Raw genomic sequence first — 19,362 nt, 5'->3', positions numbered from 1 at the left:
TGAAACTTCCCACCCAGTGGCGAGGTCACGTGGCCTACAGCCGAGGCGCTGAGAGCGCGCACCTGGGCCGGGCCGCTGTAAATGGAGGCTACTAATGGGACTCTCACGGGGTTCTGGAGAGAATGGGCCGTGTGGGTACCGGTAAGGAACGAGTGCGTGGCCAAAAGCAAGCGCTGGATGGACGTTTGCTATGAATCGCTTTACCCCGCCCACTACCATTATCATAATCAGGATTCTCGTTAGCACCCCACCTGATTTCTGTGTCCGTGGCAGGTCTGAGGGTGCCGGGTGGGGGCTGCTCGCACTCCTGTCGTGCCTCGAGCGTTCTTTAGTGTGTTCTTTTCTTTCCCGTTTAGGCCCCCAAGAAACATTTGCAAAATGGGATTATCCGCGGCTACCAAATAGGTTACCGAGAGTACAGCACGGGGGGCAATTTCCAGTTCAACATCATCAGCGTGGACGCCACCGGGGACGGTGAGGTTTACACCTTGGACAACCTCAGCAAGTTTACCCAGTACGGCCTGGTGGTGCAGGCCTGCAACCGGGCGGGCACGGGGCCTTCGTCTCAGGAAATCATCACCACCACCCTCGAGGACGGTAGGTCGGGGGGCCGGCCGGCAGCTGGCCTTCCTCAAGGCTGTGGCAGGTGCGCTGCAGGGGCCCCCGTGGGAAACCTGCCCCGGCGAGGGAGCCAGCCCTGCGGTTTCGGACCCACTCTTAACGGATCTCGGTCACAAAGCCAGTATCCCCCTTTGCAGAGCCTTCCTCTATCATTTCAAGCACAAGAATTGGGCCATTTCTCATGTGAAACCAAAGAAAGGTCTCCCTATTATCACAGAAAACGGACTAGAATGTAGAAATCTCATTTTCTAAGAATTTCTTCCAAATAATTTTTTTGTTTTCTTTTGATTGTCATTATTTTCTGTGATTGCTTTATATTTTCAAGCATTCCTGAAACAAGAGAAAACATGAATTACAGCTTTCTCGAAGAAATCCCACGGTGGTGGAGTGCCCCCTAGTGACCAGAAGGGGTTAATTCACCCTTCTACTCAGCATGCTAAAGACAACCTAAAGGCTCCAAGTCCCGGCAGCACTTGGAAATAGAGAGGAGTGGTGTCCGCAGGCACAGCCCTTTAGGTGCAGAGATAAGACACAGACTACCTACAGCAATTCTGAGACTTTAAAATAGCAAGTTTGCACTGTAACCACCTCTTGTGCAATCAGCCATCTGATCAGAGATTTGAGGAGGCATCTATAATTTCTGCAATATAATTATATGCATCTACAATTTCTGATAATTTTTACAGGAAGAGAAGTCTTCGATAGCTAGATACCTGCAGATTCTAAAATTTTCTTTTTGTCTTCACAATCTTTGCAATTGTAGTTAAATGAAACTTGTGTTTCTGTTTCCATGCTCATTTCTCATTAAGATGCACGTTTCAATGTTTCCCACTCTCTCCTAGCTGCAGTGTTTAACTTTGGCATAAACTCAATGCTACATCTATTTCATATCTTCTTCTAGCCTTTCTCTTAGTCTATGGTCTCTTTTTCCTCTGACAATTGTACAATATTGAAAGAAAGAATGATGGAGTGGGGCAGGGCAGAGAATGAACTAACTACAATTCTGCTTTTTAGCATTTTTCAATAGTTAGGCTTCTTGTTTACATACCAGATATTATTTAATAAAGAAAGGAGATGCATTGTAATAATTATATGTAACTTAAAACAGTAACTTGCAACAGTAATGCAAAAGTAACCCAGACAAGTCTTCATTCATGAGTCTTTTAGTCATGTGGTAAGATCAGAAGTGCATTCATCTCCTTAAATTTGGTACAACCTTCTTAAAAGGGAAGCAGTCTAGGGTGCATGGATGGTTCAGTGGTAGAATGCTCCCCTTTCATGCAGGAGACCCGGGTCCAATTCCAGGACCATACACCACCACCACCACCCCCCGCAAAAAAAAATGAAGCGGTCAAGCTGGAAAAAGAGACCATGGAAGTCAATTAGAAAGAACATAAGCATAAACTTATGGTATTTTGCTGAGTTATAACAAATATTTGTAGAGGATGGGGCACTCTTTTTTTTCCTTCTATTTTGGGAATTGAGTGTGTTTGGTTTTGTTTGCATGCTGAGATATGAATAACTTATCAATATTGCTTTGCTAAAACCACCCACAGTTATTACAGATTCTACTTATCTAATTTCAGTGCCCAGTTACCCCCCCGAAAATGTCCAAGCCATAGCAACATCACCAGAAAGCATATCCATATCCTGGTCCACACTTTCCAAAGAAGCTTTGAATGGAATTCTCCAGGGGTTCAGAGTCATTTACTGGGCCAATCTCATGGACGGAGGTAAGAGGATTGAATAGGAGCTTGGAGCTTGCATCACAGGACGTACAGTGGGAAGTGCGGGTCCCTTCCTAGACGAGGCTCAGGATACGGTGGGCATTTATCAGTGAGCACTATCCTCTTTTTCCTGTGTTATTCTGCTCTTATCACTTACCCAGTGTTTGACAGGTGCATGCAAGCTGCTTAAAACATCTTGTCTCTCCACAAAGCAATTTGGGGCATGGGAGAGGGGGGTCCTCGAGAAAGCAGGGCATGGGTGCGGTTTCCTAATTGTGAGGCAGCGTGAATCCTAATTTGCACCTACAGAGCTGGACGTGGTAGGGCCCCTACAAGGCTGACCCTTCCGATTTCCCAAGCAGAACTCAACAGGGAAGCTTCTTAAGTTGCGGTGGGTTAGCTCCTTGGGGGTTCAGGAGATACGGCAGAAGGAATATCAGTGTGCCCACGCAGAGCCAGAACCTCTAGACTCTCCATTTGTGTTTCCTCTTCCTCCTCCGGCACCACCGCCTTCCCCTCCTTCTCCCATCTCCTCCTCTCCTCCTCCACTTTCTCCATCACCTCCTTCTGTCTCTTCCTCCTCCCTCCTCTTCTTTTACCTCCTCTTCCTTCCTCTCCTATTCTCCATTCTTGTTTTTTGTTGTTTCTTCTTCTTTTTTCCTTAAGTTGTAGGGCAAAATTCTCCCGTTTGTTTAGTCAAGTCTAAGAAAATGCCTGATCAGAAGGTAGCCAGAAGTTTCTTAGGGAGACTATCTGGGCACTCGCGCTTTCTGATTGTGAATGTTTGCTGACCCACGCTGAGTCCACTCTCGAGCACATTAGGGCCTCACCCGTGCTCCCAGCCCTCCGGGAAGGGCCTGCCAATGCATGCACACAGCCAGTGTTCCAAGACTTGCCGCTCCCACCAGCATCCCACCTGCTCCGCCTCTCCCCACTTCCCTGTGCCTTTCCTTTGGGACCCTTTCAATCCTTCTGAATGCGTGTGGTCCCCTGGAGGCTGCTCACCCCTGTTTGGGTGAACCCCCACACCAGACTCAGCCTCTACTCACAGCCACACGGGCTGCTCTGCCAAGAAGGCCGCAGTCCCCACAGGTCAATGGAATGCAGGGGGCCGCTGGACTAGGGCTCGCCCCAGACTGCAGGAACCCCACTCTTGGTGCCGGGCCCTGCACAGAATAAAGGAGGGAGGATACATTTGCAAAATGAGTGCAGCTGGTTAAGTGCAGACCAGTGCTCAAGCCTTAGCTTTTGTGTCCTCAGGATGCAGAAGCAGGCCCTCTGGCTGTCAGGTCCACAGGGGAGCAGCTCCCCAAATATTCACACCGAGTTCTTCTTCCAGCATTGTTTACACAGAAGCATCGGCTTTGTACTCTGCATATGCCCGACCCCGAGGATAAGTGTCTGCCCCAGTGAACATTCTAAACGAGGGAGGGGGAGAATCTAGTGACTTTCTATCCACAAACGTGAATTAGATCCACAACCCAAGAATGTGCAGCCCCAAAGAGAGACAGATCTAAGTAGAGGATTTGTTAATGGCTCCGTCCCAAACCCTCCCCCCTCAAAATAAAAAGCCTTAAAAAATCCCACAGACCTAGAGCATAGAGCAATGAAGATTTGGAAAAGTAACCTATTGCTTTGACAAAATACCATAGAGCTTCATTACACATGCTTGTTCTGGTTTCTATTTCTCATCTGAGTAAGATGAAATTAAACATCCCAGCACATCCACCTAGAGGCATTATTACACTAAGCTAGTTTCTTCTCTTACACTTGTTGGAATCAAGAGGTGATGATTCATCGCTATTGTCCATGTTTTTGCAAATCACTCACAATTTTCTAATATTGCCTGTTAGCATCTGAGTTCTAATATGGGTGACATGGCTAATCTGGCTTTCTAAGCTTTCAAAGTGTGCATATTCAAAAAACACAAAATCCCTTAAACGTAGAAGGCGTAGAAATGCACACAGTTCTCAAAGATACTTTTACAAAGTGTGCTGGAGTGATCAACATCTAATGTAGAATTTCCACGCTTTACTTGCAAAAGACAGGAAGGTAGCCCTGAGAAACGTAATGTTTATGTATGAACAGGGCATCCGCGTCCCCCTGGGTTCTCTGGCTCTCGGTGGCTGGGGGTGGCATGACCCAACTCCACGCTGTGGAGTTTTATGTCCTGCTCACAGATAGGGCACATGCAGCTGTGTGTAAAGAGCTATACCTGGTGAGCCTCGAGAAAGCATCTCACGCGTGCACGCACACACACTCACACTCATTCAAGCCCGAAGAGTATTTCCACCAGGCATGATTAGCAGCGATCCAAATACTTTCAAAACTGCATAAGAAAGCACTCTATTAAGACGAATGCCAGCAGAGAAAGTAAAAGTGGCTAAGAGTTGATAGAGCAGGTTAAAGAAGAGATATTTGGGTGACATATCTGTATGTTAGCATGATCAGAAAGTTAAATAGTTTTCAAGACCTGAAGAAAATATCTCCTCTGGATGTTGGGAAGCTTGTGCACTTTGCAAGGCCACCGTTTCCATCTGATTCTGTGCATGAGCAAGGTTGAGGTGCCACGTCGGTGTGCGGCCGTGAGTGTCAGCGGGGGGGCTGCTTCCGGAAAGTCATTTCCACCTACATTTTATTTTCTGCCTTAAAACCCTTTGAGATTGAGGTGGGTCGTCAACAGAACACAAAAGTGTTTTGTATGAAAAGCTTTTTAAAAAAACTTTCTTAATAGAGAAATATGGCTTCTAAATTCATTTTCTATCCTCTTTTCATTTTAGTTTACTCATAAACCTCATTGAACACTCTTTAACCCCTCGGTGTGTGTATATAAAGCAGAGAGGATATTTTGAGATATTGGGAACAAGGGTAATGTGATATAAAAACATTTATTGTGATTCTGTTAGTGGCAATGTCGCAGGTACTGCTAATACTCCATGGTGTGTTTCCTGCATGCATAATTTAAGGAAAATGCAATTTTTTATTCAGTTAGGAGTTAATGAAAACATTTTTCCCATCCAAAGTCAAAGACCTCCTGAATTCTATGCATGCTCTCTTGGGTCTGTAGACTCTAGGCTAAGAGCCTCTGTGCTGGATGATATGGGACACCATTGTGGATAAAACAACCGTCTCTAACATTAAAGAGCTCAACGGCTAGTTTCCTATATGTATGTATATTTTAGTAACCCTGTTAGGACTGTGAAAGGTAGATAATTAAAACTCAATGTTTATGTCATTAAAAAAGAGCAAGAGCTAAAAGGAATGACAAAAGAAGTGCACTGTTTTGCATTGACGTTTGAAATAATTTTGCTTTTTAAATTTTATCCACATATAACCAAGAGTTTGCTAATCAGAAAAGTAACCTTCAGGGAGAATGAGGTATCTGTGTGAAATGATTATATTCTGGTATCAGATAGTTTTAGAAATCCTTAGGGGGTGATTTTGAATTGGAATTTTGGCTGCAATCATATTCCTGTTCATGATAAACTAGTTAATTAACTAATGAGCCCCCAAGTAAGTAAACATCCAAATAGCAATTCTAATTAGCGTAGGTGTTTACCCGGTGATTTCAAACTCTTGTTTTAATTGGTGCAATGTATTGCACTTTCCCCCTGAGCCCTCTCTCCCCGCCTGGTGTCTTAGTGGGGGACAGCAGAACTGACACGCCCTTCTCCCACCTTGTCACACTTTCTCTCCGAGGTACAAACCCCACGGGCTCTTCCTAAAGATGGAAAAATACAGACACTCCAGCAGTCCAGTGACTTAACCAAGGTCTCCTGACTACTGCTGGCAGATGCCCCTGTGAACTCTCCCACTTTACTGGATTTTCCCTGGTGTGTGTGTGTGTGTGTGTGTGTGTGTGTGTGTGTGCGCGCGCGCGCGCGTGCGTGTGCGTGCGTATATGAGCTACTTAATACGAATTAGATGTTTCTATTTCTGAAAAGTTCTTGATGAATTCAATATTCAAAAAATTTTCCCATTAACATTAGGGGTTTTTATTCTAATATGATCAACCTATATTAAATATACCCAGGAAAATGATAAATATAATCGAATAATGCAATGGAAGGAGACCAGCATGATCTCCTGAACCCAAGGGGAGACTGTGCCATCAGAGGGGAGGATTTCTAGCCCACTTGAGGCAAACAACTGTTGAATTTGTGAATGGAGGATGACTGCTCAAAAGAACAAGCATTGCTCTCACTTGTTTCCAGACTTCCAAATGCTGCCACCACCCCAAATCGGCACCCTGCAGATCTCTAAGGAATCACGAGGCCGAGCACCTGTTTTCAGGGCTTTGCTCCTTGCCCAGACTTTCTCCCCATGTCAAGCCTCCACCCGGGTTGGCCTCTGTTGCCTGTCGTTACAGGCTTCTGGCTCGTGCAGGGCTCCCAGATGCATCTGACCCACCGTCTGCCCTTCCCCTGACTCTCGCCACCTGGGGCCCCCTGGCACGTGCACGCCCAGCCCCCTGCCCACACAGGCATTGCTTTAAGGTCTCCTTTTCTGCTACTTCCAGTCCAGCCCTGGCTTCTGGGTGACCAAATAAATAAATAATCAAAAGAAAGACCCTCTGGAGCCATCAAAATCCCACAACGGATAGCTATTAACCTCTGAGCCACGGTGCCATGTGCTAGAGAGGGGAGAGGAACGAAAGACGAAGAGTGGGAAGAGAAAAGCAGACCAAAGCCCATCGAATCTGGCCAGCACGTTGGCTTTTCAGATGCCTCCATTTTCATTTCATCTTGAATTGTCTCAGCGAGGGGCACTTGAAAACTCAGCGAAGGGACTGAGCAGTGTCTGTGGGCTTGAAGCCATGCAGCCTGGCTCCAGGGCCCATCCTGTCAGCCACCATGCCAGGTCCATGAATGTGGGCCGGCCACTGAGCCTTCCTCTGCCTCAGTTTCCCCATCTGTAAACTGGGTGGAAGTAACAGACTCCTTGTGCCAGTTAACCGAGTTAATATCTTCACATAGAAAATTTTGGCAACTAAGTACTCACAACATAAAGCAAGAGAGTGGGAAAGACTAAAAGACAGACCTCACTGCTTCCTAAACGTGTTCAAAGGGGGCCCATCCCATAGCCAGTTCCTACTGGAACTCGGCCTCACACCCCTCCTCTTGGAGCAGCACCGTGTACTGTCCGTCCCCCAAAGTGAGCGGGTCCTCAGACCACCCACTTGTGCTCCGGTCTCATCCGATGAGCAACAGGTTTCAAACTCCAGAGATCAAAACCCCCATCAAGGCCTTTAATGCATCATTTGTAAGTTTTCTAAAATTGCCAAAGCTTTCTCATATGCCAAAGATGGAGAGCATAATGTTCCACCGTTGAATATTATTAGCTGATCCCACTCTGGAAAACGAAGCATTTTTAGCTAATGCCAAGTTTCTGACACGTCAGCGTGTCATTTCAGTGGCGATGCCAAGAGGGGTTCACTCTAGGTAAAAGGAGGAGTTTGTCGAGCCCTCTCTTAGCTCAGATATTTGAGATGGAGTTAGGAACTTAAAAATACATATATGTTAGAATAGAGTTAGTTTAACAAGAAGGAAAGAAGGCTTATTGCAGAAGCACCCTAAAGAGAAATAGGAATGAATTTACCTACCAGTGCATGGCCCCACGCTGATAGATGGGGGCTGGGTCACGAGTGTCCTGCTCGACTGGCCACAGCTGCCCGAGCCTCCTGTCGGTTCCACCAAGGGTGCCGGCGCTGGGTTTGTAACTCTTAACTCAGAGCGAATTACTCTGCTTTCCACACCCGCTTTCTGCAGTTTGGTGTGAATGATCGTTCCCAGGCTGCCCCACGGCGTTGGTGTCACGCGGTGACTGCACGCTGTCCCCCCGCACGCTGTATGTTCAATGTGTGACATACGCTTGCTGGCCTGTGGGGAGGGCGCGGGGGAAGCCCGCGGCCCCGGTAACGAGGTTGTGTGGTCTTGTTCTCCAGAGCTGGGCGAGATCAGAAACGTCACCACCACGCAGCCCTGCCTGGAGCTGGATGGGCTTGAGAAGTACACCAACTACAGCATCCAGGTGCTGGCCTTCACCCGCGCGGGCGACGGGGTCAGGAGCGAGCAGATCTTCACCCGGACCAAAGAGGATGGTGAGAACCGGGCAAGCTGTGGGTGGGGAGCCCAGTGCCTGGTTCCGGCACCCGGGGCCCCCCGAGGCTCGGACTGGGTGGCCGCCTCCCAGGAGGCTCTCATGGGAAAGGCCAGACTGGGGCGCTCACCTTTCAGGCATCACGCGCTTCTCCACTTTGCTCCCTGCAAACCTTCCATCCTCCCGACATTCCAGTGTCACAGGGATTGGGACCATCAGAAACTTTCTCAAAGTTGCCATTGTTTGACGAACCCATTGTCTCCCTCTTTCCCAATAAGTTTTCTTGTTCATTTGCTTTTTTGCTTTTTGGCCAAGTAATATTTTAATAAGAATGCCTTTTGTCTCACAGCTGCGATAGCAGCCAGACCTGCCTTGTGTCCTTTTATGGTCATTTTAGTGGTCCTTTGGCTACCAGCATAAATGCTGATGATTTCCATTCTTCCCCCTGAAGTTTGCATACCACGTCTGAGTCACATTCGGTCACTTGAATCTCTTTAGAATAAGTCCCTAACTTGAGATCTCTTTGTTACTTGTTTTTATTCTCTTGAGGGAATTTGTGATGGTTTCATGAAATTTTAGATCAAGACTCTTTTATTCCAAACATTCATTCTCACTTGTCTACACAATTTGGATTTGGTTTTGACTACTACCCAAATCTCAAAAAAAATGTGGCAAATAGGTTTTGAACTATTTTAAGGGAAATTCTGTGGGGCCTCATCTGGGTCTGTTTGAAGAACAGTTTAAATTCTAACAAATATAGCAATCGTGAGAAGAACCATCTCCACCTTAATTAAAGAAGGAGCAACCGATGTTAAATCGGTACTCTCGCAGGTTAAAGCACAAATTATACCAGTGATTGATTTGAAGATGAGACATCAGTATACCTAAGTTCTGTACCTGATTCAACTCTGAAACTTATTCTGTCTTCTCGCCAGGACTCTGCTCCCCAGTAAATTGAGGTAGTGTGGGGGTGGTGGGAGAACTGATGCCCACTGCTCACCACCTCCCATACACTGGAAGGTTTAATGTCTGTGAAGTGCCCCCATTGCATGGACTATAAAAAAATGCTCATGTTCCATCCCAAATGTGTCCTGTGGAAGCAAAGCCAGGGGCATGTGGTAAGCCTTTCTGAGCCCAATCACACTCTGCATTCAGAGGTTCCTTCTTCTACCTCACCCTTTGCTCTCAGCTCAGCAAACCCAGCCCTGCTTCCTGAGAAGTCCCATCCTTCCCCCATCACATGCTACTTTCACCCTCTCTCCAGACCTTCTTGTATGTCTGCACATGCAATCATCATTAGCTCTAGATTTTCGAGAAGGCACAGGCAGTACTTCCCAGGAATGGACAAATGTCAACCAGTTCGGCTCAAAGAATTGTATTATTTAGGGAAGGTCAGGGTCAAAACGCAGTGCCATCAGGATGTCACACAGCTATAGAGATGTCTGCAAAGTGACTACTTGAGTGAAGATAGTCCTAATTTAACTTTGAAAATGTAATGCACAAAACCTGCTTTTTGATGCTGGCTCAGTCACCTGCTGCCTGTAGAACTTGGGACATCTTAACTAACCTTCTCTGAACTAGTCTGTCCTCATCTACAAGATTGCTATGATAATCCTACCATTCAAAATTAAAAATGCAAAACTTCAAAATACCTGCCTTGACACCTAGTGGGATGCTTCCTGACACTAAATATTTGATTATTTGCTCTTCACGCCTTCAGGGCAGGGGCAGCATATTCTTTTGCACCGCTAGGCATTAACATCACTGTCACAAGGATTATTATTTAAAGAACAGATGGGTTAGCTGCATAAATTTTGGCATCAGCATTTTGCAGAAGAAGGTACAGGAATCCAGTAAGAAGAGAAGGCTGCCTAGAGCTCTTTATGGACTGGCAATTTTAGACCCACTTTTAATTGATCCTCTATATTTAAGAATCTTAGAGTACTGCCTCAAAACTTGACCCCGAGCCCCAAGCCCTAATTTGTCAACCAGTTGTCTGCTTTTGTATCCAGTGCTGATAGTGATCAGAGATGTGATTGGCTGTGGGAGACCCTGCTTTGGGTGTGCCATCTACCCCAGGGGAGAGCACTTCCGCTTGTGATGATGGGGGTGCATCTTTGAGGGTGGAAATTGTTTGTGATCCGTCTGCATGCTCTAAATGAAGTGGAGCAGAGATCAAGGCCCAAAACATTTCTTAATATAGTGTCCCCACCCCCTTGGTCTCAGAGATTAGAGTTTTAAATTATGTTGTTATGTCACTGATGATTTTAAGAAGGAAATTTTATCACTGGTAAAGACAAAAAGTTCATTATTTCAAGCTTTCATTGAAAAAATGGAAATGTTTGTGTAGAAAACAAGTGTTTTATGCCTTAAGGTGTCTCTCAATCTCTGCCTGAGGACTCTTGAGGGCCAGTGGACATAGTCTCAGGTCCATGGGCATGTTCTCAGAATCCACAAGAAGTGTGCAAGTCAGATCCTCTTCCTAGGACTGCTCATTTTAAAAGAACCTGCACTTTGATTATTCTTGCATGAAGGTGAAAGGTTTCCTATAAATCGGCTTCTGATTTAGAACCCCAGCAATGCTGAATTCTAAAACTTTTGTGAACTCCCTAATACGTAATACCAGCATGACTTTAATCCAAACAAAGTCATGGGGAAAGATGACCCATGCAAAGCCATATACTAATTTTCCCACTGTTATTTTCATTCTGCGGGCATAAGGGATTGCAGCCTCAATTCTTTTCTACACATGTAAACATTGTATTTGTATAGAGATATTTGTATTTAGTTTCAAATATTTACTGAGCACATAAATGCACATAACCCTGTAAATTTGTGGGGAAGAAGGGCAGTAGGAGACATATGTATTATGAGATCTTTGCCTTCCATGAATTAATAGTCTTTTGCGGGGAACATCTGAAAGGAAAGCAAACGGGTGAAAAATAAACAGAAATCGGGATTTCTCTGAATCCTCTGGCCATCTATATTGTGGAGCCGTATGTGTTCTTGAAGATATGTGTATCTATATATCATTGTGTAACCCACACCTTGGTAGACCTTAAAGGCAGTGTGTGTGTGTGTGTGTGTGTGTGTGTGTGTGTGTGTGTGTGTATTTGCATCACCCCAGCCCTGCTGCCCTTCAATAGACAGTGAAGACATCATTTGTCCTGGGGAACCTGCCAGTCAGTACTGTTAAGACCCCAGGATCCAGCGCATAATATGGTGCTGTGCCCCATGCAACTGCAGGTACATCAGCAGCACAGCAGACAAGGATGCCACAGAAAGCACCCCGGCATGTGGATTTGAGACTTCTACTGCAGAGCTTCTCAGACTAGGCTTCTGTGAAGTCGAAGGATTCCTGGGAGGCTCCCCAGGTTTTCCCAGTGGTATGAGGGAACAAGCAGCTGGGCTCCCCACTCCCTCCCTGCTTCCAGTAGATCCACCCCCACTTCCACTTTTTGTTTTGGTTTGGCTTGGTTTGGTTTCCCATATAATATTAGGTTGAAGGGACTTGGCTAATATAAAAAATATTTGCAAGCCCCCAAGAGGCAGAGGCCGGAAATAACAGAGTCTTGGGGAATGGACAATAGGCATTGCTTAGCAGTGCTGACAGCTGGGGCTGCAGATGGGGCCACCCAGCATGTCCTCCATGGCCCAGAAGAGCCAGTGTGGAGTTCTGGTTTCAGATGGATCTGGCTAACCTGGGGGACCACACATGAATGCACGCACACACACACACAGGCCTAGGTCTAGACACCAAGACCAGGAAAATGGTGATGAACAGAATGAACTGTCGGTGTCTGACAACATGCACACCTCAAACAAGCATTGTATGTTTTCACAGCACTGACTTTGATGGTTGACGTTAAGATGCATTATTGGCTTAGTTTGTATGTATTACTCTTCTAAGGTGTGGAGATATACAGACATATATATGTATCACAGATTTAGCAGGATAAAGCAATACAAGCTTATTATCTTACAGTTTCCGTGGGTCAGGAGACTGGGCACAGTTTGAGGGGTCCTCTCCTCAAGGTCTCATGAGGCTGCCTTCAGGGTGCTGGCTTGAGGTTCTCCTCCATGCTCGCTGGTTTTTGAGGGGATTGGGTTCCTTGTGGTTCTGAGACTGAGGCACCAGCTACCAGAGGCTACCTGCACTCCCCGACATGTGGTACTCTCTAGAATGTGGCAGTTTGCTCATTCAGGGCCAACAGGAATGGTAGCTCAAGTCTCTCTGATTTCTTCCATCTCTGACTTCTAGATCATTCACAAAAGGCTTACCTGGTTAGGTCAAGACCATCCCAACATAGCCTCTGATTATCTTAAAGTCAACTGATTAGAGATTTAAATTTGTCTTTAAAATCCCTTTACCTTTTCTATATAATGATACCTGGTCATGGCTATGACACCCATTGTATTCACAGGTACTGCTCTCGAGGGGAGGGGATTCTACAGGCAGTGTACCCCAAAGAATCTTGAGGACTATGTCGGAATTCTTCCTACCACACTGTAGCCAATGAGCTAGGTTTTTGCTCATTTAGCAAGCCTTTATCAAGGTTCCATGACACTACTCTTAGCATTGGAGATACAGAGGCAATCAGAATGTGCAAACTAGCTTGTAGCTAGTGGTGGAGGCAGAGTTACGAATAACTTGTGAGTGGATTGCGGTGATTGCAATGACAGAGAAGAGCCTGGAGAGGGAAATGGGATGCCTGACTTCATCTAGGCAAAAAATCAAGGAAGGCTTTCCTAAGGAAGTGTCATTTATTAGAATTTGAAGTATGAATAAGAGTTTCCAGGGAAACAGTGGAGGTAGAAATGATTCCAAGCAGAGAGATTCCAAGGCCTCAGATCGCCATGTGCAAAGGACCTAGGCTGAGAGGAGTATGCTGTTTGAGGGTCTAAAAATGAGTCTTAAGTTATAGGAGTTCACCAGCCCAGGGGGAGAGTCCACCCTCTGACTTCACATGCCCACATGGAGTTCTAAAGGCATATCAAGCTTAACATATCCATTAAGGGAGAGGAAAGCAAGAAGGGCATCTCTAGATTCTGGCTCTTAAAACTGAGGAGGTCACACCATTCCTGAGATGGGGACCCTGGAGGAGGACATATTTTGGGGGAGAAGACTGTGAGCCCTATTTTGGACATGCTGGTGAGACACCTCAGTGGAGAAGTCAGGGTCAGCTGAGAATGTGGGATAGGACAGTGTCTGCAGCCCAGAAGGGAGGTCCAGAAAACTTGGGAGAATCCCGAAGAGAACCAAGGGAGAAAACATAGCTCTCTGGAAGCTAGACTCTTAACTTCAACCAATTAAATGTGGGCTCAGAAACTCACTTTACACTGACTATGAATTCATGAAGCTGCCTGTGCTTGCTTACAACTTTATAAGAAGAAAAGCAGATTACCAAATGTAATCTGAGACTATGAATATTTCAAGAAAATATATGCTAGTTGGGCTGTCCTGTGCCGTTGCTGTCTTCTGCCCCTCTCAATCTTTGGTGTTCCTAATTCAACCCTAAGTCACATAGCAAAGGTTAGTATCCTTCAGTGACAGGTAGTGTATAGAAATAGTGATGGTTATTACAAATAATAGCTAGAATTTATTTACTGATGACTGTTAACGGACTCCTTATAAATTCTTTATGGATTGTCTCTTAGAGTCCTAACAGTAAGACCATAAATAGATAGAATTATTGTCCCAGCTTCATTGATGAGGAAACTGAAGCTTATTAGAGAACTTGGCCAGGACACAGAACTAAGTGGTAGAGTTGGACAAAAACCCAACAGTGGGCTCTAGGACCCACACTTTTGAACCATATGTATAGTTTAAACACAAACCAAAATTTTAAATTCTGTCTCTGAAAATATCGACTCAGAAAGCCAAAAAAAAATTCCAGAATATCTTGTTCCTCAAGGTTTCTATAGAGTTAATGTTTTGTTGTTCAGAATTGCAATAGCCATGCAATTAAAGATGACATGAGACATATCATAAGTCAGTGTATGATGAGAAGCCGGGTGGAGACTTTGATAGCAAGTACCATGAAACCCTTTGATCTGATGTGATCAAGACAAACTAATCGAAATTAGGACTCTGTAAACTTTAGACTGGCAGACTAAAGTTTTAAGGCCTGTGTCCAATGAGGAATGAAGCAAGAACCCCTAGCAGCGGGAATCCGCTTTTCTCTTGTCTCTCTGCTCCCCTCCACACCCCACCCTCCGTCTTCCACTTGGAAAACAAAAGACTAGGCATCAGGGGGAGGCAGATTTTACCTGTGTTCAATCTCACTCCCAAATTATACTTTTAACTATTGTTAACACCATTTTCTGCCTTCTTAGGTAGTTTACAGAGGGGAGTGTGTCATATGCACATGCTGTGAATCTTTGGCACAAAAATTTGTATGCATAAAGCATGTTTTCCTATCTCTCTTGAACTGAAGGAAGCTCCATTACAAAGTATTTGGGGACTAGAAGAGTAGGGTCTCCTAAGATGGAAGTAGTACCCCCCCATTCTCCTCTAACACAGAGGGCAAGGCAGACAACCTCACTCAGTCCATTCAAAGCCAAAATCCACAGCTGGTGCAAGAGTGACCCAGAAGCTAAATTCTCTAGAAATTCAGAGGCAGGAGTTCTTAAGGACAGAAATGGATCAGGAAGGCTCCCTGGGAAAAGGGGACATCAGCTGTCCTTGTAGGGCTGCCTAGAGACAGCGGGGGGCCTGGCGGGACAGAGGGTTGTTTGGGCAGAGGGCCTCTGAGTGCTCAGGGAGAAGCCCCGTTGTGTGACCGGATGCGTTGTCTTCCAGTTCCAGGCCCTCCCGCGGGAGTCAAGGCAGCTGCAGCCTCAGCCTCCACCGTCTTCGTGTCCTGGCTTCCCCCCCTCAAGCTGAACGGCATCATCCGAAAGTACACTGTCTTCTGCTCCCACCCCTATCCCACAGTAAGTTGGTAAATAGCCAAGCGCCTTTCAGGCATCTTCCGACCATACTGCGAGCGCTCGTTTTGGACAGTTCCGTTCCATTGTTTTCCACCTACTTGGGTCTTCAACATGGTTTTGTTTTCCCCCGTTGTCTCCACATACAAAGCAAAGTCCTCATTTACACCTCATCTGAATACACTTCTGAATCATTATGAGGGACACAATTGCCTAGAATTATGGCTTATTTGGTGAGTTCCCACAAAACTGCCTGTTCGCTTTTCAAAACCGAAACCCAGAGGCTTTAATTGTTCCTTAATTGATAGTCACTGGACAACACCTATTGATTTGGCTGTTGGACTCATCATTAAATCTACTTCACGCCTTTCCTCCCTCCCTTTCTCTTTTACTCCCACATCCCACCCCATCCTCCTTCCCTGCCCATCTCACCCTGCAAGAAAACATCAGGCAAACGCAAGAGCTGGAAAGGAGGGACCTTTATGAAGCTCTAACGATAGCAGTCAAGTTAGTTCATCTGAAGGAATCAGAAGTTAGGTGACTTAATACTTCAATGTGCAGTATTTCTTTTAATTAAAATTATCACTGCTAAACACTAAATGTAGAATTAAACTGTTCCTTAGACCAAATATAAAAACGTAACAAAAAGGGACATTTTAGGGAGGAAGAAGAAGAAGACGACATTTTAAAAAGTACATCAGCATTTCTCATACCTTCAGGGACACTTTGATACTATGTTCTGAGGTAGGTATCATGTGGAATCCGTCTTTATATGGCTCTGCTCCTTTCAGAACTTACCATGGGTGGTCACTGAATAAGTGTTTGCAGAGTGAGTACACAAACGAACCTACTGATCGATCTTTTCATTTAAGTAATTCATTTTCCCAAGTCCAGAGTCTATGGGGACCCCAGGCCTGGTTGTTCCCAGAACAGTGACTGTCGGCGTTTGCAGGGAGAGGGCTGAGGATGTGTGAACAGCTCACAGCCATCCATCCCTCTTGGTTGAAAAGACAATCAGGTTATATGTTCTGCTCTTTAAATGTCCACAGCAGTACCTCAGGTGGGGATGAAGTAAAAATGTCCATGTCAGATGGCCATAGTGCAGTTCTGGAAGATTCCTGTGGATTCCTTCTGTGGCTTTGAACCCCACTGCTGAAGCCCGGAGATGTGGGCCAGCAGAGACCCCGACCTGGAAATGCTGGGTATCGTGTCCCCTGGGGACCTGGTCAGCCAGAGTTCTCCTGAGAATCAGACCCAAGAGGCTGTATGCAGAAATGTATTTTAGGGAACTGCCTCACATGCTTATAGCGACTTCCGTGGGGGATGCCCACGGCCTGGACGTCCAGAGAGACGTGATGTAGAGATCTTGAGGCAGAATTTCTTCTTCTCTGGGAAACCTCCTTTCTTGGTCCTAAGATTCCCATCGATTGGATGGGGCGCACCTGCCCTACGGAGCATAACCTTTGCTGAAAGTGAACCGAGCACGGCACTGATCCCAGATGCCTGGCACCACACAGCCACCTGGAGGCCAGTGTTTGACCCTGCAAACTGGACCCCACCACCTCGCCAGGCTGACGCAGAAAATGAACCAGCGAGATCACAGGATATGTAACTCCTTTTCATTTTTACTTTATTTTTGTTTTCTTTCCTCTAAGCCTCACTCGCTAAGGACTGATTTCAGATGAATCCAGGGGGTCGGGGGGTCACGAGGCCACGTGGGCTGAGGGCGACACGCAGCTCCAATACCCTGCTTTCTCGGCCACGATGAGACACAGGCAGCCAAGGCACGTGGACACGCAGGGTGTTGGGGGTGGCCCTTTGCACGGGCTGCGGCCCCTCGGTTCCCACATCAGGTTGCGGGCCCAGCCCTCGGCCTGGCCTCAGATTCACGCACCCAGCCTGCCCTCTGCCCAGCCAGGCACTGCTGCCTTCCTCCCCAGTCCGCGGCCCCTTCCCCGGCGTCTCGTGAGCCCCACCCCGCACCCCCACGGGTCCCAGAGGCATTTACAGAATAGAAGCAACACTACTGCTGAAGCAGAAAGCAATACTTCCCCCACTACAGTTGCTTCTCTAACATACTCATTCATCTGTTTGCTTTGCCATTTCGATTCCAACAAGCCTGATTTAGGGCACACTTTCCTTTTGTCTTCCCAATCCGGTGTCTGTCTTGATGCTAAAACCTCAAACTTGCTTATTTGCAGTCAGTCCTTAGCGACTGATCCTTAGATGGAAGAAAAGGAAATGAAAGGGGTTAGGTAGCAAAACCATCTTCGGGATGAGAGAAGGTCTCCAGTGTCTCCTCATGCACACAACGGTGGCATGTGACCTAGACCTTCTCAGCGAGACCATTTCAAAACATCAGCCATGAGATCCAGCCAAACGGAAAAGGTGAAAAACAACAAACGAGTTTCTCACCTGCTTGATGTTTGACGGCCATTCTCATATGTTTCTGCACTTCCTTATGATGATACGACAGACACTGGGGGTCTAGAAAGATGATAGCCGCCAGGTGGCAATGATAGAAGGTCAACAGGTGGCGTCCTGAGCAACAAGTAGTAAGTTTTCAGAGAGCCCGAGCCCCAGAACTGCCCTCAAAAGAGTGATGTAAATCAGAAGCAGTTTCATTGCTTCTCTATAACACATTGCTGTTCACCTCTTTTAAACGTCTTAATCCATGAGTATTTTTAAAATAATACTGTTAAAGATCAGAAAGAACACAAGCATTTCTCTTCAGAGGTGGATACCTGTAAATCTCATATCCTATTCTGTTTATTAGCATGGAATTAATAAGAAACTATACATTTCTTAAAAAGAAATCCCACCCCACCACCCATTTTTAGTTTCGGCAGTTTAATTTTATTTCAGAAAGCAGGCTGCTATCAAGTTTTCACGGTTTTAAACCTCTGCCTGTGTGCTTAGCTGGACACTAGAGGGCAGCACTAACTCTCTATTTTTGCCCTGCTCATAAATTTGAACTTTTTTTTTCCTTGTTGAAATGATTTCCTAGTTGAATGTAGAGCACGGAGCAGACAAATCAGGTCACAGTATGGCCTGAAATTTGATCTTCTTTATCAGAGTCCCTCAGCTAACCTCCTTGCCAAGATAAATTTTCTCTTAAGATCCCCAACTCATCTCTCTCTTTTTGTGAAAGAAAAGATCATGTTATAAGATGCAAGCACTTTTCCCTCACATGGAAAAACATGTCTTCTAATAAGAAGCATTTATTTCATGGTGTTCTCTCAGTTCAGCCATGAATTTCAGACTTCATGTCTGGCAAAACAAGCAACTGTGAACCTAAGACTGGTTGTCTGGGAACAGCCCTCATTCATCGCGAGTCTCCTTGAAGGAGCCAAATGCAGTGGGGCAGCGGCTGCCCCAGCCGGAGCCTGGAGCAAGGGCAAAATCTCAGAACTCACCTGGTTCAAGGCCTCACCACCACAGGTTTTTGGACGCTTGCTATAAATCTTAATGTATAATTAAGATATATCATGTATAGTTATGGTTGGAATTATCAATTCAGTTCACAAACTATTAAAATTAATCAAAGTCCAGAGAAATGAAGCAGCCTTTTAAAGTCACAGGTAGAAAATGGCTAAGCTGAAATTCCTCTTTCACTCTCCTTTCCCCTACATAAAATCAGTGTGTGAAAAATTATATGTATCACTAGAATATAGAAATTATCTGTCTAACAATGCTGAGTCATTTACAAAGAGCTTAGAAATGTGCAGTTAGGTGGCTCAAATGTCTAGTTAATAATGAATAAATATCAGAAGACAGAAAAAAATATATATCACTGCAAAGTGAGCCACATCAGTTATCCCAGTTTCAGATGATAACGTTAGCCAAGTGTCTGCACATAGTAGGTGCTCAACAATGTTACTAAATGAGCAACTGAGCACATACCAGTGCTCTTCTTATCCAGAAGAGCTCCAGCAACCAGACTCTGCACAGAGAAGCTCACAGCTGAGAGTTAAGCAAGCCCTTT

At 45.7% G+C, this 19,362-nt stretch overlaps 1 protein-coding gene across 1 annotated transcript in view; it reads left to right on the top strand.

The window, feature by feature from the left end:
• DSCAM (DS cell adhesion molecule) overlaps positions 1-19,362 on the top strand; it is a 696,179-nt gene that overhangs the window by 579,817 nt on the left and 97,000 nt on the right. The window contains exons 16-19 of the mRNA XM_077118949.1: positions 357-597; positions 2,208-2,354; positions 8,293-8,448; positions 15,250-15,383. Of these exons, the coding sequence (XP_076975064.1) occupies positions 357-597; positions 2,208-2,354; positions 8,293-8,448; positions 15,250-15,383 (678 nt within the window). The remainder of the gene's footprint in view (positions 1-356; positions 598-2,207; positions 2,355-8,292; positions 8,449-15,249; positions 15,384-19,362) is intronic.

This window comes from Tamandua tetradactyla, chromosome 10, assembly GCF_023851605.1.
Source record: "Tamandua tetradactyla isolate mTamTet1 chromosome 10, mTamTet1.pri, whole genome shotgun sequence".
NCBI classification, from domain to species: Eukaryota; Metazoa; Chordata; class Mammalia; order Pilosa; family Myrmecophagidae; genus Tamandua; species Tamandua tetradactyla.
The sequence above is the reverse complement of the archived record's forward strand: the minus strand, read 5'-3'. Positions and strand labels throughout refer to the sequence as shown.